The sequence below is a fragment of the Elephantulus edwardii genome, unplaced genomic scaffold, assembly GCF_000299155.1.
Source record: "Elephantulus edwardii isolate Elephantulus edwardi_28Jun2011 unplaced genomic scaffold, EleEdw1.0 scaffold00048, whole genome shotgun sequence".
NCBI lineage: Eukaryota > Metazoa > Chordata > Mammalia > Macroscelidea > Macroscelididae > Elephantulus > Elephantulus edwardii.
Genome location: NW_006399798.1, coordinates 15,056,286 through 15,084,022, shown reverse-complemented (window position 1 = coordinate 15,084,022; position 27,737 = coordinate 15,056,286). Strand labels below are relative to the sequence as shown.

Genomic DNA, 27,737 nt, shown 5'->3' with positions numbered 1-27,737 from the left:
CTGTTCATATCCTGTGCCCATTTTTCTTTTGGGTTATTTATCTTGTTGTGGTGGGAGTGCATTCTTCATGGGCACAGTCTACTTGGCTGAATCATCACCTGCAGAAATAGCATCAATGCCTTTATTTCTAAGTGATTATAAAATAAAAAATAACCGATTTTGCATATATATTTTATAATATACTATCTTAAATTTTCAGGAATTCTATAGACATACATTTTAAAGCTAGGATCAACTCTTCTTCTGGATAAGAAGTCTGTAATTCTAAAGTTTTTTAGGGTGATAGTCATAAGAGTTCTAATCTCTGTCAGTCTAGCAGGTGCTGTCTAGAAGCCGTCTGGGCGGAGGCTATCCGAATGCTACCCCAGGGATATTTCACTCCATCAGTGCCGTTCACTCAGGTTGTCATGGGCACTGTTGGTGACTACTTCTTCCTCTGTTTCCTAGCCCCTCTTGTGCTCTTTGGTCACTTGGGTCCATCACTGTCCTTTGCTTTTCCTACAGTCTCTCTCCCTAGACGCAGTTTATGTACTGCTCACCTTACTTTGCACTGGGTTTATCTTCACAATATCTCTGTCTGCTGCTTGGTATTCTTTGAGGTTTTCTTTTTGTATCCTTGACCCAGAAATGCCATTCACTTTGTCTTAAGATGAGCTTACTACCCTGGGCTAGCTGGTCGGGTGTTTGTTTTCTACAGGTCTTCTCATTTGCTGGTTTTTACTCTGTTTCTCCTTCCCTCAGTGTTTTCACTAACTCTTCATCCATCTCTTGGCTTTTCTGGGTACCTACGTGGTCATCCCCCCTATTTCACTTGGTTTCACAGTTCTCCTTTGGCAGCGAGGAATATGGTTGCATGGTGTGTATAATCAAGCTGCCCTCTTGGACGTCTCTCTTGTATCTGTTTGTTCTTGAACTAGCATTGTATCATTGCATGTGTATCTTCACTGACATTAAGAGTATCTTTGAGAAAAAAAGTTACTGGTCAGAACACCAACAAACTATACACCAGAAATTATTCCTATTAACAGTAGTCTTCAATGTAAAATTCTTATTGCTTTAAGAGTCTTGGCTTGGTGACGTTATGAAGGTTCTGTTGGATATGAATAGAAATGGAGAATGGAAATGAATGAAAAGATGTTCTAACTATACCCACTTTAGTGTTTTTTTTTTGTTTTGTTTTGTTTTTTGTGGCAGTAGAAAGGGCAGACACTTTATGGAGAGCCGAATGCTTAGTGACTGACTGAAGGGCACCTTCAAGTTTAGTTCTGGGAAAGGAACGGGAATGTTGGCTCCCTGGCATTTCAGAGTTTGAGAGGTTTATTTTAAGCTACTTGTGTTTGAAGAGATGCTAAATTAATTGTAGGGCTCCATAGGATTCAAGGACTGTAGGCACGTTCAGAGGCTTACTACTGCAGGTGGGGGTTGTGGCCAGAGGCTAGAATAGCTGTTGTCTCTGCTGAGAACAGATACTGAGGGAGGATTGAATGAAAGAGTCTATGGAATAGTCACAATTATAAGTTAGAAAAATTGGAAGGGAAGTAATATCTGTTTCCTGTTCAATTTGGTAATGAAAAGGAATTTTTCAATTTGTCAGTGAAAGAGAAGAGAGAGTTAATGAAGAGAGTAGTAAATAAAAACCAAAACAAAACCAGCCAACAGCACTTTCATGTTTCAAAGCGTCGGTGAACTTGCCATTGGAAGGAATTCCTGATGCACTAGTGGGGAGAAAGCACAGGCGATTTCTCAGAAAGACAAATTCCTTTTGCCAAAGAGCAACATCAAAGGGAAAAGTAGAATTCTTGAGCTAGCCTTTTAAATTTGCCTTTGCCCTTAGCCATTTGAAACTTCTGATGTACATTTCTTAGCACAGAGAGTACTTTTCATGATTATTTAGCTGTTCAGAGGATTAAATCTTTCATTCACATAATAAAATTAAAAGAAAACATAAAATATTTTCAGGTAAGGCCTCAAAACTGGGCCTGCCTAGGGTTTTGTTTTACATTTTCATTGTTCAAAGAATGTACTAACACTGTGAAATATAAAAGTCTTACATTTTTATATATTTATAATATATATGCATTCATCAGGTTGAACTATGCCTCTTGATCATAGTAGAATAATTTAAGTATCTTATGTATTAGAAGGCTTACACTTTGCTTTGATTTTAGTTTTGTATGAGAATGAGCCTTTTGCCTCTTTTCTCCTAGGAATGATCATTTAATAGCAATAATAAGTATGCTTTTTAATATTACTGGCATCATTATAACCACCTTAATTTTGATGCTTTGATGTTCTAGAATTTGAATTTTTTTTTAAAATACATTTTTTTACACAATATGCCCTTTTTTCCTCAAGAGTGTGTTAATATATTTTCTTAGAATACATAATTCAAATTGAGATTTATTTTAAAACCTCACAATAAAAATTTCCTTCTGTATTATGCTTTTCTTAATAGCTAACTTTCTGAGCTATTAGTTTAAGGAAGCTTTCTTGCTCTGTTCATGTATTTTAACATATGTTTCATGTATAAGTCACTAGGTCACAGACATGTATTTCACGTTAATTTGAGTGGCTGTGTTGATGGAAGGTTTGAAATACTTTTTTTTTTTGGTGAGAAAAATGTATTACATTTAGAATTAGCCCGCTGGACTCAGTTTAGATGATCCCAGTTTTGTTGGCAACATCCAAAGCATCGTAATCAGGAGCAAGTCGAACATAGGCCTTCTTCTCTCCATGAGGCCTAATCAAAGTGTTGACCTTGGCCACATCAGTGTCTTAGAGCTTCTTTACAGCTTGTTTAATTTGGTGCTTATTTGCCTTGACATCCACAATGAACACAAGTGTGTTGTTATCTTCTATCATGTTCATAGCTGACTCAGTGGTCAGGGGAAATTTGATGATGGCATAGTGGTCAAGCTTGTTTCTCCTGGGAGCGCTCTTCCGGGGGTATTTGGGCTGCCGTCGGAGTCTCAGCGTCTTAGGCCGCCGGAAGGTGGGTGACATGCGGATCTTCTTTTTTTTTGGCTGTGGACGCCCTTCAGGACTGCCTTCTTGGCCTTCAATGCCTTTGCTTTGGCTTCAGTTTGAAATACTCTTAAGGAGATCCCTCACTCTGTGTAGGAACCAGCACAAGTCCCAACATTACCCCATGTGTGGAACATAACTTTAAGAACCATAACAAAAGCTTAGAGAACTGGTCTGTGACTGACACCCTTTTTCTCATCCCAAACTAACCCTTGAGTGTTATATGCAAGAGACAGACCAAAGTGGTCTAATAAACACTTTGAACATGGGCCTGGCATTGCAGCTACTACCCAGAGATGGAAAGACAGAACTTGTGATCTGAACTAAATTGAGTTGATTGTCTCCCAAAACAGCCACACAAGAAACATCAACATTTTCTAGAGCCTCAAAACATGTCTCATCATAAGGGAATTATGTTCTCTCGTCATAAGGGAATTAAACTAGAAATAAATAACAGAAATTATTTGGCAAATCCACAAGTATTTGAAGATGAAACAAAATACTTCTAAATAAATTATGAGTAAAAGAGGAAGTCTTAAGGGAAACCAGAAAATACTTTTAACTGAGTTAAACCAAAGCTTCAACATCTCAAAATTTTTGGCTACAGAAAAGCAGATTTTATAGCCTGAGATAAGTTTAAGAGGAAGAGGACTCCATTTATGGGCCCACACTTTGTGGGTGAAAACAATAAAAAAAGAACCCTTTAAAATATCGCTGGAAATTGTCTTTGGGTCATAGAGTGAGTGAGGAAATGTTTATTTAAGAAAAACCTACTGAAATGAGTAATAATACTGAGAATCTGTGGTACTTGAATCATGACTTGTGTCCATTCTGATCCCCCCAACTCCCAGCTTCATGGAAATTTTACTCCCAGTGGTTTTGGAAGAGAAGATGAGTCTCTCTCTTCCCCAGCTCCTACTCAGGGGATTAGGTTGGGCGAAAAGAGGGTATGCTTTCAGAAATTTACATCCCTGTGAGCTAAGAATGCTAAATCCACAGTAGTGCAGCCAAGAAGTTGGACCACCCTTTCTCTACCCAGCCGGGAGTCAGTGAGGGAGACTACCCTCGGCACAGCGATGGGTGATGCTGGGGACCCAGATTCCCTTTGCCTCACGTTGTCTAACGGGCAAATGTGCTGTAGTACAAAGGACTGACCAAGAAGCAGTGCACAGAATATTTTAGATGTGGTGAGAGGCAACTCCATAAGAACCTCACCACTCTCCCCAAAGGGAATGCCTGTTTGAAACAGACTTGGAGGAAGTTTAAGCCCAAGAGTGCTTTAGAAAACAAAAGAGGATTTTGTAGTAAGCAACTTAGAGGCTGGTAGCTCCTATGACTAGAGGCCAGCAGGTTTACTAGTGAGCCAGAGATAGCTGTACCTTGAGAGAGCTCCTGGGAGTCAAAGTAATCCTCAGTACTGATCTCAAGAACTATCCTTTCCTGAAATTATTAACAGCATTAGACTGTGAAGCAGTTAATGTCCTGAGGCATTGTTTAACAGCAGAGCAATCAATTGGCAGTTAGTGGAGCCTGACTGCTGGGTGTGACACCAAACTAGATGGTTTAAAAGAGATGTGAGAAATAAAACTACTAAAGTGACTGTACACTCCCAAGGTTGTATTCTCTGAGAAGTGATGCCATGTATCTCTCCCTGTGGAGGAAGTGGACTTCAACAAACTAGTCAAATCACTAAACAATATAAAATATAATCACTAAACAACAGTGAGGGCAGGAGAATCACTATACAGCGTTGTTATAATCTATAACCCAAAATGTGTAGCTTTTAGAAAAACCCAAGAAGATATGCAAAGGAAAGGAATTGTGACTCAAAGAAAGAAACTTCTTGTAAATAGGCTCAGATGTTGGATTTAGCAGACAAAGATTCAAAGCAGCTGTTATTAAGATGTCAAAAAAATTTAGGAATATCATAAAATAGAAAAAAATGATGGCAATAATACATAATTTAACGTTGTTGTTATGTGTTGTCGAGTCACCTGTGACTCAGAGCGACCCTATGTACAACAGCCCTAAACCCTGCTCTGTCCTGTGCCAGCCTCACTGTCTCCGACACGCCCACCCTCACTACCCCAGTCACCGAATCAGTTCATCTCATTGAGGGTCTTTCTCTTCTGTGCTGTCCTCCACCCTCCCAAGCATGATGTGTCTCTCCAAGGACTAGTCCCTCCTTGCAACATGTCCAAAGTATGTCAGACAAAGCCCCAGAATCCTTGCCTCTAAAGAGCAGCCTGGCTTCACTCTCTCCAGGACAAACCTGTTTGTTCTCTTAGAAGTTTATGGTACATTCAATACTCTTCTCCAGCACCACAGCTCAAAAGCATCAATTCTTCTTCTATCATCCCTAGTCATTGTCCAACTCTCTGATGCATAACAAGTGATCGCAAAGACCATTGCCTGTATCAGGCGCACCTTAGTTTCCAGAGTGACACCATTCCAATTCTTCTCAGAGTCAGTCACAGTTTGTTGTGACCCACACAGTCAAACACCTTTGCATAATCAATGAAACTCAGACATTCCTCTAGTACTCCCTGCTTTCAGCCAAGATCCATCTAATGTTAGCTATAATATCCCTACAATGACCCCTTTTAAGCCCAGCCTGCACTTCTGGCAGTTCTCTGTTGATGTGCTGTTCCCGTTGTTTTTGGATAATCCAGCAGAATCTTGCTTGCATGTGATATCAATGGTATTGTTCAATAATTTCCATACTCTGCTGGATCTCCTTTCTTTGGAATGGGAACAAATATAGATCTCTTCCAGTCAGTTGGAATTTAATAGGTAATATAAATTTATTATTGATTTTAAAGATACTAAGGGAACTTTTGGAATCGGAAAGTTAAGCAGCTGAAATAAAAATTACTTGAGAGACTCAATAGTAGATTTGGTCTTGAAGAATAGAGTTAGAGAACTTGAAGACTGTTATGTCAGTGTGTAATCTTAAGAGAGAAATAAGAATGTGAAAATTAAACAGTGCCTTAGAGAAATTAGGAATATCATCAGTTACCCAAAGATGTGTAATAAGAACAACATAAGGAGGATAAAGAGAAGATTAGGGTAAAAATACTCAAAATAATAAGGGCTGAAAACTTCCAAATGTGACAAAGAGGAACTTCCTTCATCAATAACATCCACAGTACAGACCCTGTTCCCATGAGGTCACACTTCCCCCACACTCACCCACCTCTTTCTCCTAATTCCAGCATCAGTTTTACTGCTATTTGTTGTTGATTGCCTTTGAATCAGGCACTACTCATAGCGACTCTCTGAACAGAAGGCCTGAAGCCCCTCTACAATATAGACATTTATCTAAGTTCATAGAGTTTCTGGAGGCATGTTGTTTAGGAAGTGGATGCCACTCCTGCTTCCGAACTTGTCATAGTATATTATTATTGTTATGTGCCGTTGAGTCACCTGCAATGTATAGCAACCGTAAGTCCAGCAACTCTGAACCCTTCCCTGTCCTGAGCCAGTCTCACTAATTCCGACACACCAACCCCCATTACCCCAGTTACTGTATCAGTGCATCTCATCTAGGGTCTTCCTTTTCTGTTTGAAATCCATTGCAGTAGCTACACAGAACACACAGAGTTAAAGGGTTTATTAGAGAAGTAGTGGCATCCACTTCCTAAACAACATGCCTCTGGAAACCCTGTGAACTTTGATATATGTCGATAGTTATAAAAAGGCTTCAGGCCTTTTGTTCATAGTGTCGCTATGAGTCGTGCTTGATTTGAAGGCAGTCAACAACAACAATGACAGTTGTTTACAAGTTCAAACTGGTACATTCAAACTGTGTACCTTGAGGTTGGCAACACAGTTCCTTACCACTGAGCCATCAGTGCTCCCTAGGGAACGTAACAGGCTATGATCCTGCTTGGGCAGCAGGATACAATCTCTCGGTCCTGACAGCTTCTCGTGTATGTTCACAGGCCCTTTGACTTTCAGCATAATGGCTTCAGTGTCTTGAAGTTCCCATAGTCCTGCCAGTTATGAAGTCTTCCCTCAGTCCTCCAGCGAGCTTGAGTAGACCCTCTCAATCTGTCTTGGGTTGGTCTCTGTCTTAGCTGAGGCAGCTGTGGCTCCTACTCCTGGAGGCCCCAGCCTGAGTGGCACCTGAGTGGAATCTTTGGCCCCAAAGGAGGCAGGCTATTGCTTCTTACTTGTTGAGATCTTCAATTTCTGCTCTTGAATCCAATCAGTTTAATGGTAAGACTCACCAATCCCCGTGTGAGTGACACACCCTATTTGTATGTTCCTGCCCATCTGTGTGGTAAAGTCACAGTTGATCAGTGGCTAGGAAGGCCATTTTGAACAGTAATCCTTGACACCACAGGGGTGAAAATTAATGAATAGATAAGCTAAGTGAACCGAAAGGCAGTATAGAATAAGGGATTGATTGGACATTGTAATTAATTACATTAGTCAGTACCAGTTAATGTTCTAAGCCCAAATAGATGCGGATGAAAAACTAATATAATATGTAAACACACTAAAAAAGAAATCCCTCTGAGTAGCTGTCTTTTTGTATTAGGCCTGTTGTGTTTTTACACAGTTAGCATATACTCTTTTTGTTTGTTTGTTCACTGCTCTCTTTCCCTTGGAGGTATTTTTATAAGGGCTACTGTGACATTTTTTGAAATTTTTAAACACATTTCTATAAAAATAATAATGTGACCTAATGATGTAGTATTTGAAGTGTCAGACAGCTGACTAGAAGGGTGGATGCTCGGACCCACCAGCCGCTCCTTGGGAGAAAGAGTGGACACTCTTCTCTTGTTGAGGTGTAGAGCCTCGGAAGCCCTCTGAGGTTCGCCTCTGGAGCATCAGTTAGAATTCGCTTGATAGCAGCTGAAAATCAGCTAGAATCCGGTTAGAATCAGCTTGATGGCAGCTTATTTTGATTACATTTTTGGAAAAAATATTTAGCATAGTTTATAATCTTAATACACATTGTTACAAGTCTGAATCAGAGCAATTTGATGGCAACTAAACACAACACTTCATTACTCACCTTTCGCTATCTTCTTGAAGCTGAGTCAGATTGTTTATGTGTAAAGGAAAATAGCATGCCTGGCTATGCTTCCCAGTATGACCATCCTGGTAGGGCCTGCTAGGAAAGCTGCCCCAGTCAGCCGCCAGGGCAGCTGTCATGTCAGATAGTAGACAGGAGAGGAGGTATAGATGAGGTGAGCCTTCCCAGGATAGCCTCGCTGACAACCCATACAGCTGTGATCCAGATAAAATGGCTGTCCTTTTAGACCAAGAAGTTTTTGAAGACTGGCTATATAGTCCATCCTGACACTCCAAGCAGTTTCCCAAAGTGGTTGTGCCCGTTAGATCCTCACCAGTCATACACACCACACCCTGTCCTTCAACTTTCTGTACCACATTTGATATTGTCAATTATTAATTTTATGTCAAAATTTTAGTAATGGTTAGGTTCAAAATCAAGAAAGAAGTGGGTCAGGGATGCATCCTTTATCCATACCTTTTCAGTCTGTATGCAGAACGGATTATCTGGGAGGCTGAACTTTGTGAGGAAGAATGTGGCATCAGTATTGGAGGAAAACTCATCAACATCCTGTGTTAGGCAGATGACATAATTCTGCTCTCCAAAACAATGAGAACTTGAAGAGTTTGCTGCAGAAAGTCAAGAATTGCAGTCTTTAATACAGATTGGATCTCAATATCAAAAAACCCAAAGATTCTCACCACTGTGCCAATTTGCAGCATCATGATAAATAAAGAGTGAAATTGTTAAACAATTTTGTCTTGTGTGGATCCACAATCAACACTCTTGGCACCAGCAGTCACGAAGTCAAAATTAGGAAAATGTACTCTCAGAGACTTCTCCAGAGTGCTAAAGCAACTCAGTGTCAGTCTAGAGACCAAGATGTGCCTGATCCAGACTATGGTCTTCTCAGTTGCTTGCTATGCATCTGAGAGCTGGACAGTGACAATGGATGACAGAAGAAGAATAGATGCCTTTGAGTTCTGGTGCTGGAGAAGAGTACTGAATATACTATGGACTGCCAAGAAAACGAACAGGTCTGTCCTGGAGAGGGTGAAACTACGTTGCTCCTTGGAGGCAAGGACTTTGAGGCTGTCCGATATATTTTGGGCATGTTGTGGCTGGCAGTGAGTAGAATGGTAATCCCAGAGCACTTAACTGTGCTCATGCAAAACCGGTACCTGTACCACAAGGCTGTTGTGTGACCAGAACAGGGAAACACTACATGGTTTGAAATTAAGGGAGTGTATCAGGGTTGTAGTCTGTCTCCATACCTATTTAATCTGTATGCTGAACAAAGTACTTGAGAAACTGGACTCTATGAAGAAGACTGTGACATAAGGATTAGAGGAAGACTCTTCAATAACCTGAGTTATGCAGTTGGTACAACCTTGCTTTCTGAAAATGAGGAGGACTTGAGGTTCTTGTTGCAGAAGCTCAAGGAATGCAGCCTTCAATATGGTTTGTATCTCAATGTCAAGAAAACAAAAATTCTGACCACTGGACTGATAAGCAACACCTTGGTGGATGGAGAAGAAATTGAAACTGTCAACAACTTCATCTTAGTTGGATCCACAATCAATACCCTTGATACCAGCAGTCAGGAGATCAGGAGACATATTGCACTGGAAATGTCTGCTGTTCTGTACCTCTCCAAATTACTGAGGAGAATTTATCTCAGTTTGAGGACTAAGGTGCATCTGATTCAGGCCACTGTCTTTCCATTCAGTTCCTATGCATCTGAGAGCTGGACATTGAATAGAGATGACAGAAGGATTGATACTTTTGAGTTTTGGTGTTGGAGAAGAGCACTGAACATCCCATGGACGACCAAAAGGACAAATAAATGTGCCTTGGAGAAGGTGCAGTTGGAATGCTCTGTGGAGGCAAGGATGAAGAGGCTCCGCTTCACATACTTCGAGCATGTTACTAGGAGGGGCTATTCCTTGGGAAGGTGGAGGGTCGGCAAAGGAGAGGAAGACCCTCAACCAGGTGGATTGACATGGTGACTGCTGCAGTGGGCTCTAGTGTGTTAGGAAGTACCATGATGGCACAGCGTAGGATGGGGTTTAGATCCACTGTCCACAGGCTCTCTGTGAGTCATACTTGACTCTGTGGCACCTAAGAACACATCAACAACCAGGAGGGATCAGTGCTTGGAGAAGGAATACTACATGATTCAAAATAAAGTTGTCTCTCAGGGATGTAGCCTTTCTCTATACCTTTTCGATCTATATACTGAACAGTTCATGTGAGAAGTTGAACTTTATGAAGAAGATGACATCAGGATCAGAGGAACCTGCATTATTTAGGCAACACAACCTGGCTCACCAGAACTGAAAAGGACTTGAAGCACTTGCTGCAGAAGATCAAGGACTGCGGCCATCAACATGGATTGCCTCTCAACATCAAGAAAACAAAAATCCTCACCACTAGGCCAGTGGGCAGCATCATGGTAGAAGGAGAAAGGATTGAAGTCAATCATTTTCATCTTATTTGGATCCACGACCAATACTGTTGGCACCAGCAGTCAGGAAATCAAAACAAGTTGCATTGGGAAAATCTGCTATGAAAGACCTCTTGAGAGTACCAGAGTGTAACGTTGTCTAAAGACTAAAGTGTGCCTGATATAAACCATGGTATTTTCAATTACTTGTTATGCACCTGAAAGCTGGACTATGATTAGGAATGTCAGAAGAATTTATGTCTTTGATTGTGCTGGAAAAGAGTGTTGAATATCTCGTCTCTCCGTGTTTCCTTTCACAGATTGGAGGTCTAGCCCTTTGGGGATGTAACTTTCTAATAAATCTATCTGTACTATTTTACCCTCAAAACCTAACCCAATTAATAAAGAATATTGACTATCCCAAGGACTGCAAAGAGAACAAACAAGTCTATCCTAGAGAAAGTGAAACCATAGTACTCCTTGGGAGCAAGGATGGTGCAGCTTAATCTCACATACTTTGAGCATGTTGTCAAGAGTGGTCAGCCCTTGGAGAAGGAGATTGTGCTTTGAAAGGTAGAGGGTCAGTGCAAGAGATGAAGACCTTCAATGAGATGGATTGACACAGTGATAGTAACAATGAGGTAATGATGGTGATGATGGCTAAGGGTAGGACAAAGATTCAGAGTAATTTTTTCATTGGGGTACTATGAGTCGTAGTCTACTTGATGGCATCTGAGAACAACAGCAATGGGATAGAGTTGGAAGGGTTTTGACATGCTGTGACTGAAAACACTTATTTTCGGTTGATTGCTCACAAAATACTGTTTGATATTGTCTTTCCCTCTAAAATGGCTGTGTACCAGAACCGTTTCAGCTTGCTTGGCTCTACAATCAACACTCTTGGCACTAGCAGCCATGAAATCAAAAGATGAATTCCACTGGGAAAAATCTGCTGTCAGTGACTTCTCGAAAGTACTGAAGAGCAATGGTGTCAGTCTAGAGACTAAAGTGTGCCCAACCCAGGCCATGATCTTCATAGGTACTTGCAATGCATCAGAGACCTGGACAATGACTAAGGATGATAGAAGAAGAATCAATGCTTTTGTGTTGTGGTGCTTCAGAAGAGTTGAATATACCATGTACTGCTAAGAGAACAAACAGGCTCATTCTGGACAGGGTGAAACCACGCTACTCCTTGAAGGCTAGGATTTTGAAGCTCCGTCTGACATACTTTGGGCATGCTATAAGGAGGGACTAGTCCTTGGAGAGGGACATAATGCATGGAAGGGTAGAGGGATAACACCAGAGAGGGAGAGTCTGGATGAGATGGATTGACTCAGTGACTGGGGTTAGGGGGTGGGTTTGTGAGAGTCATTAAGGTTGGCTTAAGATAAAGCCAGGTTCAGGGATTTTGTAAATATGGTCGCTGAGAGTTGCAAGCGAGTTGACGGCACATAACAATTACAACAACAACCACAACCAGAAAAAAAGCCCTTTTTGTAGTTCTAGTCCTGCACTACTTTTCCAGCTGACTGATGGGTGTTTGTTGTTGGCTCCTGTCGACTTGGTTCCATCTCATAGCAGCGTCATGTACACCCTTTGTCTCTGAAGAGTATTTGCTTCTGCCAGTTTCAGTAAATCTTGGATAATTTGAAAAAAAAAAAATAATCACAAGCTAACACATCTCTTTGCATCCAAACAAATAAGCTTGCTAAAAGAGAAACAAAAAAAAAAAATAATCACAAGCTAACACATCTCTTTGCATCCAAACAAATAAGCTTGCTAAAAGAGAAACAAAAAAAAAAAATAATCACAAGCTAACACATCTCTTTGCATCCAAACAAATAAGCTTGCTAAAAGAGAAACAAACTGTAATAACAACACTTCTTGGAGTCAGTGTCACAAAGTATGCATGATTTGTTGAATGGAAGGTCAGTTTGCTCTGTTAACTTTCACCCAGATCACAGCTTCAAAAATTTTTGTTTTATTAGTGAGCATTTTTACGTATCCATATTCATGTTTAAATTACCATATATCTTATTAATGTGCTTCTGTTGCTTCTTAAGCAAGAGATGTTTAATTATGTGATTTATTCATGCTATTGGAACTTTATTATTTTGGGCTTTGCTTTCATGATACTGTTTGGTCAGACTTTTCATGTTTCACCTAAGTCCTTTTTTTATCTTCCATTTTGGACTGTCTTGATTGTGGTGCTCTTGAGGTATTTTGAAAGAACAAGAAGTGTTCTAAAAGAGCATGAGTAAAGTAAATGTTAGAACTGTTTACAGATTCCTTCAAGTCTGTGCTGCCTGTGGATTACAAAGTGGGAACATTTAACTTCAAAGCACATCTGGGCTGCTGTTACAAAATCAGAAAAAGAGATTGCTTATTTCTCCGGAATGAACTCAAGAACATGTTGCCATTACATATTAAATGTGGTTCGCAATGAGATGGTTTCGGTGTATTATATAAGTGAATAACAGAAAATTTGTAGTTATTTACAGTGCCCATTGCTTTTAAAAATTAGAATAGACTTTTTTCCTGGTGTTTTGGTCAACTTGAGAAAGAAGATTTATACTAATAGAATGAGCCCATAACGTCTTGGTTTAATGGCTTTTAAAGATGAAGAAGATGAAATAGCAGTTACTGCCGCGTAGTTGAAATGCTACATTGTAATTAACTAAACGGATATTTTGTACCCTGCTTATAAATGAAATGCTGGGTAAAAATAAGTCACAGGTGGTTTCCTTGGCTTTGGGGGTTAAAATTTAAGCTTAGGGTTTGAACAGCTTTGAGAATTCCCTGTTTCCTCTTTGCTAATTTTCCCCCTTATATTTAATTCTGCTTCATGAATTAGTTTTACATATTCACAGATTTATTTGTGCCTTTCAAGAACTTCCTTGCTATGTGTTTTCATCTGTTTCAAGTGTGTATATTTATGTTTATATATGCATATATGTGTATACACACAGCCTCCTGTATATTTGCCAACAGAGATACTAGTATGCACTTTGCTCTCTAATGACTATTTCTTACAGAACTGTATGTATAACCCACTGCCAGTGAGTCAGTTCCAACTCAGTAACATTAAGGAGAAAGTAGAACTATCCTTTATGGCTTCCAGAGCAAACCTTTTACAGAAACAGGGTACATGTTGTTCTCCTTTGAGGTGCCTGGTGAGTTCACCCATGAACATAAAGGTTAGCAGCTGAGCGCTTTGACCACTATACCACTGTGCCACTAAGGCATGTGTGTGTGTGTGTGTGTGTGTGTGTGTGTGTGTGTGTGTGTGTGTGTTGTTAGGTGCCATCATATTGACAACTCATAGCGTCCCTGTGAATAACATATGAAAACCCTACCCTATCCTGCTCTGTCCTCACAATTCTGAAATGCTGCAGCTCATTGTCATAGTCTCTGTGTTAGTCCCTCTTATTGATGGTCTCCTCTCTTTCTCTGACCTTCTGCCTTTCCCAGCATGATGTTTTTTTTCCAGGGACAGGCTTCTGCTGATAATAGTCCAAAGAATGTGGGTTAAAGGGCGTACTGGTGGCCCACTGGATATGGAGTTGCTCAACCCAAAGGCACACAGCTGCAATCTGCCAGCTGTTCCTCCTCCTGTGAAGTTTGCAGCCTGTGGAAGCTCACTGAAGGGTCAGGTTTGAGTTGGTTCTGACTCGCTGGCACAATCCAACCAACTATCCAACCAACCAGTATAAGACAGAGTTTCACCATCCTTGCTTCTGAGGAGCAGTATGGTTGCCTTTCCTCCAAGACAGATTTGTTTTGTCTTTCGGCAGTCCACGGGCTATTCGGTATTGTCACCATCACCACATGTCAAAGGCAAGACGTCTTTTGTCATCCTTATTCACTATCCAACTTTCAGAAATTGAAATTGAAGCAATTGAAATTACTCTGCAGATGCACTTTGTCTTTAAACCAAGTATGGTTTAAACTGTCTATGTACCACTGAGTCAGAACTGACCCTTAGCTGACCCTCCACCGAGTTTTCAGAGGCAACAAATCACACAGGAAGGAGATTGCCCATCTTTCTCCTGTGGAGCAAATGGACTCAAACTGGGAGCATTTGAGTTGACAGAACAATTTATTACCACTAAGCCACCAGAGCTCCCTACATTTGTGAATAGTACTAGATTGTTTATTAAAGGAGGTCCTTGTTTCTGTTGTAGTCTACTTAGCTGAATTTTATTATTCTATTTATATAATAAAATATCTTTCAAAAATAGATATGCTACTGTATACTGTTGCCTGCAGAATGGCCTTCACAATGTGCGTTGTGAGATTTTTAATGTATGCTTTATTTGTAAAATGACTATAAAATGTTACTGAATTATGGTATTACTTTACCTTTTTCATGTTTCTGAAGAGATTGAGATTATTTTTTTCCTAATTGAGATTTTAATCAAAGTTTATACAGAACTTGGATTTTCATTCATTCATTGTTGTACATTTTTCTCCCTGCCGCTCCCCTCCAGTTCACGTTTCTCTTTGAAAAAAAATTATTTTGCTATTGTACAATCCTTCACCCCCCAGTTCACTTTACTATGCATCTCTAATTCTGCATTGTTGTCATGCAAATAATATTTAATCATATATTCCTTTTAAGCAGTTCTATTCCTCATTTGTTTCAATGCAGTGTACATTATTTATCCCCTCTTTTCTTAGTTTCCCTCCAACTCCCTTGGAAGTCCTGTTTTGTAACAGTGGCATTATGTATGCAGTATTTGTCATTTTGTGGCTAGGATATTTCACTTAGGAAAGTGTCCTCCACGGTCACCCATTTCGTATGATATTTACAGAGTTCCTTGTTTTTCAGTGCTGCATACTATTCCATTGTGCGAATATACCACAGCTTCTCTATCCATTTGTTTGTTGATGGGCACTTGGGTTGTTTTCTTTGCTTTTGTGACCAACACAGCAATAAACATGGGTGTGCACAGAGATTGAGATTATTTTTTATATGCTTTTAAATGTTCATATTTCAGTATCAACATGTCTCAGATTTTTACCATTTTGAAAAATGAATTGGTGGTCTTTTCCTCATTGAAGTTTTTTTCCCTAATTGCCTCCCACTTAATCTTTTCACACTCTTACTTAGAGAAATTCTTAGTCAAATATATTAGGATAATTTATTAAGATAATTTCTTAAAACTAAAAAATATTTCATGGTCTTTTTGGTGTGTCTTGTTTAAGATATTAGCTCTGTAATCTAAAGTTATAAAATCATTCTTTTAAATTATCTTCTGAATATTTTCATAGTTCTGCTTTAGTTTTATTTAATTCATTGAGAATTTAATTTTTTATGTGTTATGAGAGAGGGACTTTTTTTGTCTTCTAGTTATCGATTATGTATTTATTACTAGTTTGGATTCATGAAAGATATTTTAGCTAGATATAAAAAGTTCAGGGGTTATGTTTTCTTCTAGTACTTTTAAGATATTGTTTCTTTGTACCTTTTGTTGTTTCTCATGATGCATCAGCAGTTGTTATTGTTGTTACCTGTATGTAGCATGCCTTTTCCTCTAGTTGTTTTAAAATTTTCATTTTTCTGTTATCCTGTTTCTTTTTCTTCAAAATTAACATTATTTAGAAGTCCCTCGATTTTATTTAAGTTACCAAATGGTTAGAAACTATCCCTTAACTAGGCTAATAAGGTATTTAATGTCAAAGGAATAAAATATACATTATCAGTTTAGATATAAGACATAAATGTTAAAAAATTTTTTCAATTTTTACTATTAAATAATGACATAGAAAAATAATGATTTCATGATAACTTCTGGCTCCAGCACCTTTTAAATGTTATAATTTGTTCTACCTGAACCATTGAAAGAAAACTACATCTGTAAAAATACTCAATCTGAAAAGAACTTACCTCTATCCTTGGTAGAAATTTGTGAAGACAGAGTTTAGAATTTTTTTTTGGTGGGGGGGGGAACCAGAACCTTTAGAATTTACGGGAGAATATGCTAGAAAATGAGACCTGTATGGAAAAGAAAGACCAATACATGAACAAGGGTCACTAAAACCACTCTTTTTTCTTGATTATCTTTTAACCAAGTGAAAACATTCATTCTTCAGTAGGTTCTGTAGAAAGGACTTTGTAATACAGTATTTTCTTAGTCTGATTTTGTCTGGCACTCCAAAGATTTTAAGACATTTTCCTAAAAATATTGAATATGTTTCAGAGTTATTATTTCTGGGTTCATTTTCTAAAGTCAAACGGGAAATGCCAATATAATGATTTGGGCTTTCTTCTATTGAAAACCATTTTATTTACTAATTTTAAAATATTCAGTTATATTTCATTTCCTACCTCAGGAAACAGCATTATGCATTTAGTTAATTATTGATGTCTGTTTTCTTTCTTTTTTTCTTAACTTGGTATTCCTCTGGTCCCTTTTAAGTATCTGTTTTGTGTCATTTTTATTTTCTTTTCCTCACCTTTCAATCTTCTGTGTCCCCTGCTGTCACTTCAGTTTTGTCTTGGTCGTCTTTGGACAACTCTTAAATAAAAATCTTCACCAGTAGCTTTTTTTTTTAAATTTTAATTTTTTTATTAATGTTAATGAAAATTTACAGAGATTTTGGATTTCCATTCATTCATTGTTGCACTTTCTTTCTTCTCTTTGAAAAGTAAAAGAAAAATTCTTTCATTGCTATACGATCCTTCCCCACAAGTCCACTCCACTATGCAACCTTTGTTCTAGAGTCCTGTAATGACAATAATACCTAATCACATATCCCTTTTAGACAGTTTTGCTTTTCTCTTCCATTTATTTTCCTGAACTTTTCAGCTCCTTTTTAGTATCCTTATATTTTTTGCTTTAACATGCTGTGCTCTTTATGCCTGGAGCTATTTTAAAGTTGTAGTTACATACAGGTCATTGTTGAAGTATGTTCAAGATTCCATGCATCGAGATATACTGAGAGTGAAGTGATTCCATTGATGCTTCAAGAATGAAGAAGAGTATTGCTGATAGAGGTTAAAGAAATGATAGCCTAAAGCATACGTACAGAGATGTGTGAGAAAGCTCATTGTCTTCTGGTGTTATAAATCATTTAGGACGCTGGGGGCATAGAATCTGAGGCAAAGAATAATGGAAGATGCAGGCAAAGTTAGCCACTGTTAGGATCATGAAGGTGAATTTAACATACCAAGGAGTTTACGTTCCATACTTTCTCAGGAAGCCACTGAACAAGTAGCATATAATACCTATGGTAGTCTTTTTAAAAAAATCTAACTTTTAAGACATATACCAGCTGTAGTTTATATTTTGTCAGGTACAAATTTTTGCTTTTATATTGATAAAATCTACTTTCTTAATAAAATTTCAGATAGAAAATCCTCGCTACCTGAGACAGAAGCCTGTTCCAGTTTCTCTGGTAGGTGAGAATTCCATTGGACTTTTCTAGAGACAGGTTTCGTTGTTTTTTTAAAATAATTAACTCTTTATGCAAATAATGTAAGTTCATATTGTGAAGCATAAAAGTCTTATTATTGTTAGCCACCTGGATGTGAATGAATCACTTTCTCATTAATATTGTTGTTCTTTTGGGTTGGACTTCAAGCATTTTGAAATTTACTTTCGGGCTGAAGAGAAACCAGCTCTGTAAAAGTATTAAACATTTCTTATTTATTCAACAGATGACACCCAAATTCAGCCTAAGAAAATCCAGCAGTTTTTCCAGCAGTTTGCATGATGATCATATACTTTCTCGAATGCATGAGAAAGAGGTAGGATTGGGACATTTCTGCTTTATTTAATAGTTAACACAATCATGAAGTTTTTGTGTAATGCAAGTTATAAAGTCCTAGTTAAGGTAGTAATGTAAGTGAGGCAAGGTTTGTCCTTCTACTTTTTGATATCTGTTTTCTATCTTGTATGTTGCAATTCCCTTTTCACTAGATGGCATGTCCTGAGGGTCTATCTCCAGAGGGCCAGCTCCTGATACCAGAAACGAGGGGAAAGGGCCATCTTTAGGAGACAGTTGTTAAGCTTATTGAATGTTTTGGTTTGGTTTTTTTTCTACTTATTTGTGATACATCTTTCTGGTTTCACTGTTCTTGCTCTTTTTAAATTGTTCTGCTAAGTTCAGCAGCCAGGAAATTAAAAGGCGCATTGCCAAGGGAAAGCCTGCTGTTAGGGACCTCTCCAAAGTACTGAAGAGCAATGGTGTCTCTCTGGAGAATAAGGTGTGTCTGATACAGGGTTTGGTCTTCCCAATCACTTGTTATGCATCAGAGAGTTGGACAATGACCAAGGAGGATAAAAGGAGAATTGATGCCTTTGAGCTGTGGTGCTGGAGAAGAGTATTAAGAATACCATGGACTGCTAGGAAAACAAACAGATTCGTCCTGGAAAGGGTTAAACCGGGTGGCTCCTTGGAGGCAAGGATTCTGAGGCTCCGTCTAACATACTTTGGACATGTTGTGAGGAGAGACCGGTCCTTAGAGAGGGACATCATGCTTGGGAGGGTGGAGGGACAGCGCAGGAGAGGAAGGTCCTCTATGAGGTGGATTGATTCAGTGACTGGGATAATTGGGACGGGAGTGTCAGAGACATTGCGATTGGCACAGGAAAGAGCGGAGTTTAGGGCTGTTGTACATAGGGTCGGTATGAGTCGCAGGTGACTCGACGGCACATAACAACAACAACAACAACATAATCTTGTCATTACCATTGAGACAGAGCCAATTCATAGTTGACTCCCCACTGAGTCTCTGAGGCTGTAAATAGTACAGGAAGAGGTTGTTCATCTTCTCCCAAGTTGCTCATCGATTTTTACCACCAGAGCAGCTCTGTCTTTGGGCTGTAGCACAGCTTCCTACAGAGCATCCCATCGGACCTCTTCACCAAACACAACAGATGTCTGCTATTTCCCTAGGTTGATTTGGGATCCAAAGAAAACTAAATCATTGACCACTTCAGTCTTGTTATGATGTTCCGGTTGGTTCAGTTGTGACTATTTTGTTTTCTTGATATTGAAGTCTAGTCTGTACTGAAGGCAACAGTCTTTAATCTTCTTCAGTGAGTGCTTCAAGCTCTCTTCACTTTCTTCAAGCAAGCAAGATTGAGTTGTCTGCATAATGCTGCTTGCTGATGAGTCTTCCTGTGATCCTGATGACACATTGTTCTTCAGTGTTAGTTATTATTGGTTAAGAGGTTAGGAGTAATGCTTGAGAAACTATCAGACATGTTGTTGATAAGTTGATTGTACTCATAGCAACTTTGTGTTACTAAGATAGTTCTTGCTCTTGTTGGATCATTAACAACAATCACCATGATTATAGACTTCTATGTAACTTAAAAATTGTCATGTACCACATATATTTTTACTATGTGTATAAGGTTATTTTTGTTGTTAGACGCTGTTGAATCAGGTATGACTCATAAGGACCCTATGAACAACAGGCTTGACCCCTGTCCAAACCTGTGCCATCCTCATCACCGCTGACATATGTGGGTCCATTAATGACACTGTTATTCGACTTAGATTATTAGCGTTTTTATTACATTTGTTCAAATAGTTTCACCTTTCCTTTTTCTTTCACTTCAAAACCAACATATCTAAAGTTCAGGTTAGAATTCCTTTAAACATGACAGTTTTCTTACTACGCTTGTTATAAAATATTACAAAACACATTGATTCTTGGTGCTTTTTTAAAATTTTTGATAATGGAGGAGCTTCAGGTCCTCCTTAGTTTTCAGCAAGCAAGGTTGTGTCATCTGCATAACATAGGTTGTTGATGAGTCTTCCTTCAATCCTGATGCCACAATCCTCCTCATAAAGCCCAGCCTCCTAAATGATCTGTTCTGCAAATAGCTTGAAAAGGTATGGAGACAGGAAGCATCTGTCCTGCATATAGATAGAAAAGGTATGGAGACAGGACACATCCCTGATGTATTCCCTTCTTGATTTTGAGCCATGTAATGTTTCCCTCTCCCGTCTCACATACTTTGGGCATGTGGCCAGGAGGGGCGATCCTTTGAGAAGGACATAAAACCTGGAAGGGTGGAGGGACAGTGCAGAAGAGGGTGGCCCCAGATAAGATGGATTGATACAGTAACTGGGGTAATGAGGGCAGGTGTGTCACGAGTCAGTGAGACTGGCTCAGGACAGGGCAGGTTTCAGTGCTGGTGTACAGTGGGTCACTGTGAGTCACAGGTGACTTGTCGGCACATAACAACAACGACAATGGAGGAGTAGCTACTTTCCTTTTCAGTCTGATAGTGTTGTTATTGCTGATATCAGTAATTCTCTGCTTGCCATTTAGTAGCTCCAACTTTAAGCAAAAATACATCAGAAAGCCCGTTTTGGATAATACTTTCATATCCAGCACTACTTCTTTTGAGTTTTCACTTTCCTCTTTGATGTTGTCATTGTCTCACAAAGCCATTCCAAGTCATTCCCAGCCGTTTTCCCCCTCTTAATTGATTTTGTGCTAATCCTTACTGTTGAGGTTACTTTCCAAAGGATAATTAAAAGGATTAAAGTGAGATGTTGGCTTTTGAAATTTTTCTTTTTGTCTTTCATGGCATAAGATCTCAACTTTATGATGACAGCTTGGGTCAGGGGTAAGCATTCCAGTATTTCCCACATGTGTGTTGAGGGGAAAAAAAGTATTTAAAGCTACTGTGTGTTGCCTCTGAGCTTCCTTTTAAAATGTATGTGGCATTTTCTTTTTTCTACTCTTCTAAGGCTTTTTGGTGTGTGCCACTTTAAATGAATGAATCTGTTTGTGGCATAACTGATGAGTTGCATGTGAATATCAGTTTACTGCATGCTTCCCCCCTTTCCTAACCACCCTCTCTTTATTGCATATCTTTTAATTTTTTTTTTTCTCCCCAGGGAGCATTTGGCAAAACTACTTTTTTTGCAGTTACATAATTGTTTCAGAATTTTTTGATAAAATATTTTTTTGATCGTGTTCTTTTTTCTCTCATAAAATATTTCAAAATATGTGCTGGCTTGTCCCAACATGCGAATTATTTTTCTTTTAAAGTCGTAGTTGTGATTAACAAAAAAGTAATATATGTGATTCTTCTATTAAAGAAAATTTGGAAAATATAGGCATGTGTAAAGGAAATACAGTGACCTAAGAAAACTGATGGTACAAGAATAAAAACTAATGAAATGCTGTTGTTGTATAGCTTTCAGGCTTTTCATTTTGCAGTATATAACTGCTTAAAATTGAGATGATATTTAAGAACGGCTTTGCATATGTTAAACACTCTTAATGCTTTTAAATATTAGTTCTGGTGTGTAAACCATAGCAAGCTGTACTTTTAACCTGAAGACCACAAGTCTCTAGGGTTTCAAATCCATCAGCCATTCCAAGGGAGAAAGATAGGCAATCTCCTGCTGTGATCTCAGTCTCTCCAATCTTACGGAGGCATTGCTGTTAGTTAGAACTGTCCCCAGGTCCAGAATTCGTTTGCATTCAAGCATCGGGGGTTTTTTAAATGCCTGTATCCTATATCAAATTATGATAGCATTTGCTGTCATAATGTCAAAATATTCCGTTTACTTAATGGATCTTTATTGTTGTTTACACTTCTGTGGTGTGGGTTTTTTGGTGTTGGGGGTTTGTGTGTGTGTGTGTGTGTGTGTGTGTGTGTGTGTGTGTATGTGTATGTGCCATCAAATCGGATCTGACTGGTACAAGAAGACTGTCCCTCCTTCTCCAGCAGAGCGTCTGATGAATTTGAACCACTTACCCCTGGGGTTGCAGTACAGCTTCTTGCCACTAGGCCACCAGAGCTCTCCTCTTTGGTTTTTCTGAAATACAATTTCTATTTTATACTGGCTTACTTACAAAGTTCATGTACATTGTTTTTAGACTGGATCTTTCCCGTTTCCTTTACCCACAGCTCCCTCCACCCATCAGATTGTGCGACATCCCCATCCTCACCCTTCTGCTCCCCCCTCTCCATTAGGATCCTCATACACGTCTTATGAATAGAAATACATCTTGGATGGGGTTGTTATATGTCTTTGTATGTATCTCTGGATATTTCTTTGGGGTAAAAATTACTACCTTTCAATGATAAATTGAAATGATGAGTTTTTATATACTTAAGTATCATAGTTTAACTTTTGGAATGAAGCTTAATACTTGGAAACCTATAGAATATTGTGTATTATTCAATATAATCTCTTTTTAAGGCAGAAGTAAGGAAATTATGAGAAATTGAGAGTGATAATTTAAAAAGTCAGATATAATCAAGAGTCATTTGAAGTTATCCAAAGACAGCAATTTAGAGTACCTTTGGAAATGTAAACATTTTATTATTAATGCAGAACAAATATTGTTCTATAAAAATATGTCAGCTTCAGGACAATTTTAAAAAATATTTTCACTGTTGAAATAAAAAAAAGCAATTGTATTGCTCGCTCTATCTCTATCTATCTATCTATCTATCTATCTATCTATCTATCTATCTATCTTCAGAGATACTTTTCTAACTTGGATGACTCCCTAAAGTTAAATGCATAGTTAAGTTATAAAATGGCATAGTTATCCTCCAGAAGAGAATTTTATGTCTGTTTGACTAAGTCACTCTGGTAATCATTTGTTGTCAGTTAGGCCCAAGGATAAATGCAGGGATTTGTATGTCCTTGTGGTAGAACTCTGGCATATCTGGTGTCTGTTCTCACTGAGTGGTGCTCTTTAAAACAGCAAATAGAATTTCTCCAAGTGACTCACTGTTAATTTGAAAAGAAAATTAAATAATGTACTTGTCGTCTTAACCTGTATCTTTGCTCCTTACAAGTAATCATTACAAAAAGCTTATTGTGAATCTTCGTAAAATTTTATAGTAGCATTTATTTTTTTAACATAGGTATCATCATAGATCATACTCTGCATTGTTTTGCATTTTGTACTTTTAACATTTTATCTTGTTGAACTTCCTATATTAGCAAAATGGCCTCATTCTTTTAAATGATCCTCAAAACTTTACTGATGCAATTTATTTATTGAGCAAATCTCCTGTTGACTACTTTAGGGATTTACAGTGTTTTGCTGTAACATTGCTTCAGGAACAGCTCTGTGCTTGTTTTTGTATCGAGGGATCCCCCAGCTGATGAAGGAGACCATTCATGGGTCCTGACAAATTTGTGGGGAAATGGGCAGAAGTGCACACTCAATATGGGTTGGTTCTGCCCCTACAGCGTTGTGTACATTGTGCGTGTTGTTGAGAGTGTTTCTAGGAGTCAGAATCAACTTGATCGCAGTAGGTTTTGCATTAGTACCAGAAAATATTCAATGTCTTTTAGGTACAGTTGAAGTTAAAAAAGTTGAAGATTGAAACTGATCAAGAATTTCTTGCAGGTAGGCATTGATTCACTTGTTTTGCAGTGAGAGAAGATTTATATTACCTTAAAACGGAGTTGAAATAGTACTGCCATGTTCCAAGATGGCGGCTCTCCACTGGCCAAGGGCTGCTGTGCTCTTTTGCATGTGTGTGGTTCTCTGCGGTCTTAGCCAGTCCAGGTCTGTGGTCTATTGTTTTTCCCATGTTAGTGGACATTGTTCCTGTTTTGCTCCCTCTGCTATGGCAAAACAGATTCAAATAACTTAAGACACATGTTGTTGCCCTTAAGTTGGACTTGCGATTCATGATTGCTTGTATTGCATGTTTACCATTATAGAATAAATTATGTGAAATAGAATTGCTGGTTGCAGACTTGTGCAAATACATTTTTATTGACCTGGACAAGTTGCTCTTAAGGTTAGGCCTGCCTAGAGGTATAGCATACCAAGAATAGGAGTGATGGATAACAGGTATGGTATTTCATTTAGGGGTGATAAAAATGTTAGATTATGGTAATGGTTGCAGAACTCTGTATGTGTTGTTGTTATGTGCCATTGAGTCACCTGAGACCCATAGTGATCCTGTGTACAGCAGCTCTGAAGCCTGCCTTGTCCTTAGCTAGCCTCACAGATTCTGACATCCTAACCCCCATTTCTCCAGTTACTGATCAATCCATGTCATCCAGGGTCTTCCTCTCCTGTGCTGTCTCTCCACCTTTCCGAGCTTGTCCTTACCGCAGGACCACTCCTTCCTGGCCACATGTCCAAAGAATATGAGTGGGAGCTTCAGAATCCTAGTCTCCAAGGATAAATTTGGTTTCACCCTCTCCAACAAAGACCTGTTTGTTTTTTGATGGTCCATGGTGTGTTCTTCCCCAGCACCATGACTCGAAGGCATGGATTAGTCTTCTGACATCCTTAGTCATTCTCTAGCTTTCTGATGCATAGCAAGTAATTGAGAACAAACGCCATGGCTTGGATTAGGTGAACCTTAGTCTCTAGACTAACATCGTTGCTTTTCAGTACTCTGAAGAGGTTCCTGGCAGCAGGTTTTCCCTTGATTTCCTGTCTTCTGGTGCCAAGCGTGTTGATTGTGGAGGTGAGCAAGCTGTAATTGTTAACCACCTCAGTCTCCTCTCCATCTGTCATGGTGCTGTCAGTTGGACCACAAGTGAGAATCTTTGTCTTCTTGATGTTGATCTTCAATCCGTGTTGAAGACTAGAATATGCAAAATTATTTAATTGCATCCATTAGGTTGGTGGATTTTTATCATATATCAGTACTATCTCAGTAATTTTGAAAAATGTTGTTTACTTATATGTTGTTGTGGTGGTTGTTTTGTACCTTCGAGTTTGAAGAGACCCATAGCTACCCCTCCAGCAGGTTTTCAGAGGCAGTTAATCACGTGACTGCCCGTCCTCCCATGGAGCAGCTGGTGGCCTCAAACCATGTGCCTTTGTGATTGCAGTGCATCTTCTTGCCACTAGGCCACCAGAGCTCCCTCTACTTATATAGCAGTAGTCATATATGATATTTTGCTATTCCTGCCTGAACCCTGGATTATAACCATTTTTGATCTTTATTTGTGAGGTGAAAAATAGTATCTTATTTTGATATTTATGTATCTCCCATTACAAATGAAGGTGAACCCGTTTGTTTGTTTTTTTTTAAGTGAATCAGGATTATTTATTTCCCCTGCTTCATTTCACATACTTTGGACATATTGCAAGGAGGGACCAGTCCTTGGAGAAGGATGCCATGCTTGGGAGGGTGGAGGGACAGCGCAGGAGAGGAAGGCCCTCTATGAGGTGGATTGATTCAGTGACTGGGGTAACGGGGGTGAGTGTGTCAGAACCAGTGAGGCTGGCACAGGACAGAGCAGGGTTTAGGGCTGTTATGCATATGGTTACTATGAGTCGCAGGTGATTTGACGGCACATAACAACATTCTACCTAAAGTATAGTCTCCAATTGATTTGGCAAGGTTGAAAATTTACCATCCTCCTGCCAAATTCTTGGAAGAAATAGAATCACAATTTTTCAAGTGTGGAAGGAAACAGAATTCTTTTACTACATACATACACACACACATGCGTGTACATACACCCTATACTTCTTTTTTTTCTGTGATCATTCTCTTTTGTTTGTTGGGGGTTTTGCTTGTTTGTTTCTTTGTTGTTTTTCCTATTTTGTCCAATAGTCCTGATTCCACCAATATGCAAACACCACTCTGGAATACTGGAGAAAGGATATATTCTATTTACAAACATGAGGCTGTATTTGGAAGTTATAAATAAACAGAACCTGGTCTCTACCTGCTAATTTTTTTTTTTTGGTGAACCCGTTTTTTGGCATATGTAGTTCTCTTTTTAAAATTTCACATTAATCAGTTGCCTTTTCTTACACGTTTCCATACTGATTCTGAAGAATATTTATATATTAAAGAATTCAAGCCTTTGCCATATAACCTACAGATATTTTTTTCTCTGCATCTCTTTTGGTTTGTGGTGGTCATTGTTCATGTCTAGAAGTTTTCTTTTAAATACTAGGAGCTGTCAGTCTTTTCTCTATGATGTTTGGATTTTGTACCATGCTTAGAAAAGCCCTCTTTCTCCTAAGATTATGAGAAAATTGTTATCTTTTTGTCTCTTTTTAACATTTTTTAACATTTGAATCTTAGATCCACTTCAAAGGTTTATCTTGTAAGTAGTGATCTTAATGTAGGTTATTCAGTTCTTCAGTAATGTTCTAAATCCAACTATTTTAGGAGATTGCAATGCTTATGCTAAATAATGCAGTAAGAGTGGAATCAATTGAATGTTAGGAAATTTTCTACTGACTGCAGAGTTTATCTGTGTCATGTCATGAAACATTTAATAAAATAGTGCTGTTGAAGTTTTAGAGAATCCTGAACTATTTAATTAGCATTTATATATACAATTTTGGAAGCTTTGGTGACCTAGTGGTGAGCAACTGTGCTATAGTCCCAAAGACACGAGGTTCGACTCCACCAGCTGCTCCATGAAGAAGTATGGACAATCTCCTCCCGTGCAATTAAACTGCCTCTGAAAACATTCTGGAGGGTCAGCTATGGGGCAGTTCGGACTTGATCTTGCACAACAATTAAATATAGATATTTAACAAATGTAATAAAATATTTAAATTAATTAGATTTAGCACAAGACCACTTCTGTTTGAAATTGATAATGGTGGGGAAAATACCAATGATGTTACATGCATGGTACTTGCAAGCTTATTTTATTAAAGAATTGTGGTGGTTTTCTTTTGGTGGCTAAAAATACATCTATAAAATCTCTTAAGATGTTCTTTTAAATGTTCAATTTACTATGGGTATTTAGGAAAACACATGTTTAGTGACAATGCTCCTTTATTTTCACTTGAGCCTATCATTCCCGAACACACTTGGACTTGTTTTCCTTGGTAATTGCTAGCACATTTCCCCTGACATCCACATCACAGCGTTGTGTGACTGTGAACATCCGTAAGTAGTGTGGGGTGTTTTTAGTATTCTTTGAAAAAGTTCTTGACACGGATGAAGACATTTGGGAAACTGTTGTCACTGAAAATGAAAGAAGAGGCAACACAATGAGCAGAGATCAGTTTTCAGAACAACCAGTTTCCAAGAACAGATGGTAGAAAGTGTTAGTTTTGAAAAATAGAAAATTTTCCTTTGAACTTCACCTCCACCCACACTGAGTATTCCCACTTACTGTTGAAAAAGAATATTACTTCTTTCTTAGGAATAATGCTATCAGGTTATTTTTATTAGTATATCTGCTGGTTGAGAATCCCAGAACACTTGATCGTGCTAATGAGAAACCTATACTTGGACCAAGAGGCAGTCATCAGAATAGAGCAAGGAAACACTGCATGGTTCAAAA

At 38.6% G+C, this 27,737-nt stretch overlaps 1 protein-coding gene across 1 annotated transcript in view; it reads left to right on the top strand.

The window, feature by feature from the left end:
• The window catches only part of CEP112 (centrosomal protein 112kDa), a 489,757-nt gene that overhangs the window by 40,335 nt on the left and 421,685 nt on the right, over positions 1-27,737 (top strand). Inside the window, exons 8-9 of the mRNA XM_006886401.1 lie at positions 17,853-17,900; positions 18,163-18,252. Of these exons, the coding sequence (XP_006886463.1) occupies positions 17,853-17,900; positions 18,163-18,252 (138 nt within the window). The remainder of the gene's footprint in view (positions 1-17,852; positions 17,901-18,162; positions 18,253-27,737) is intronic.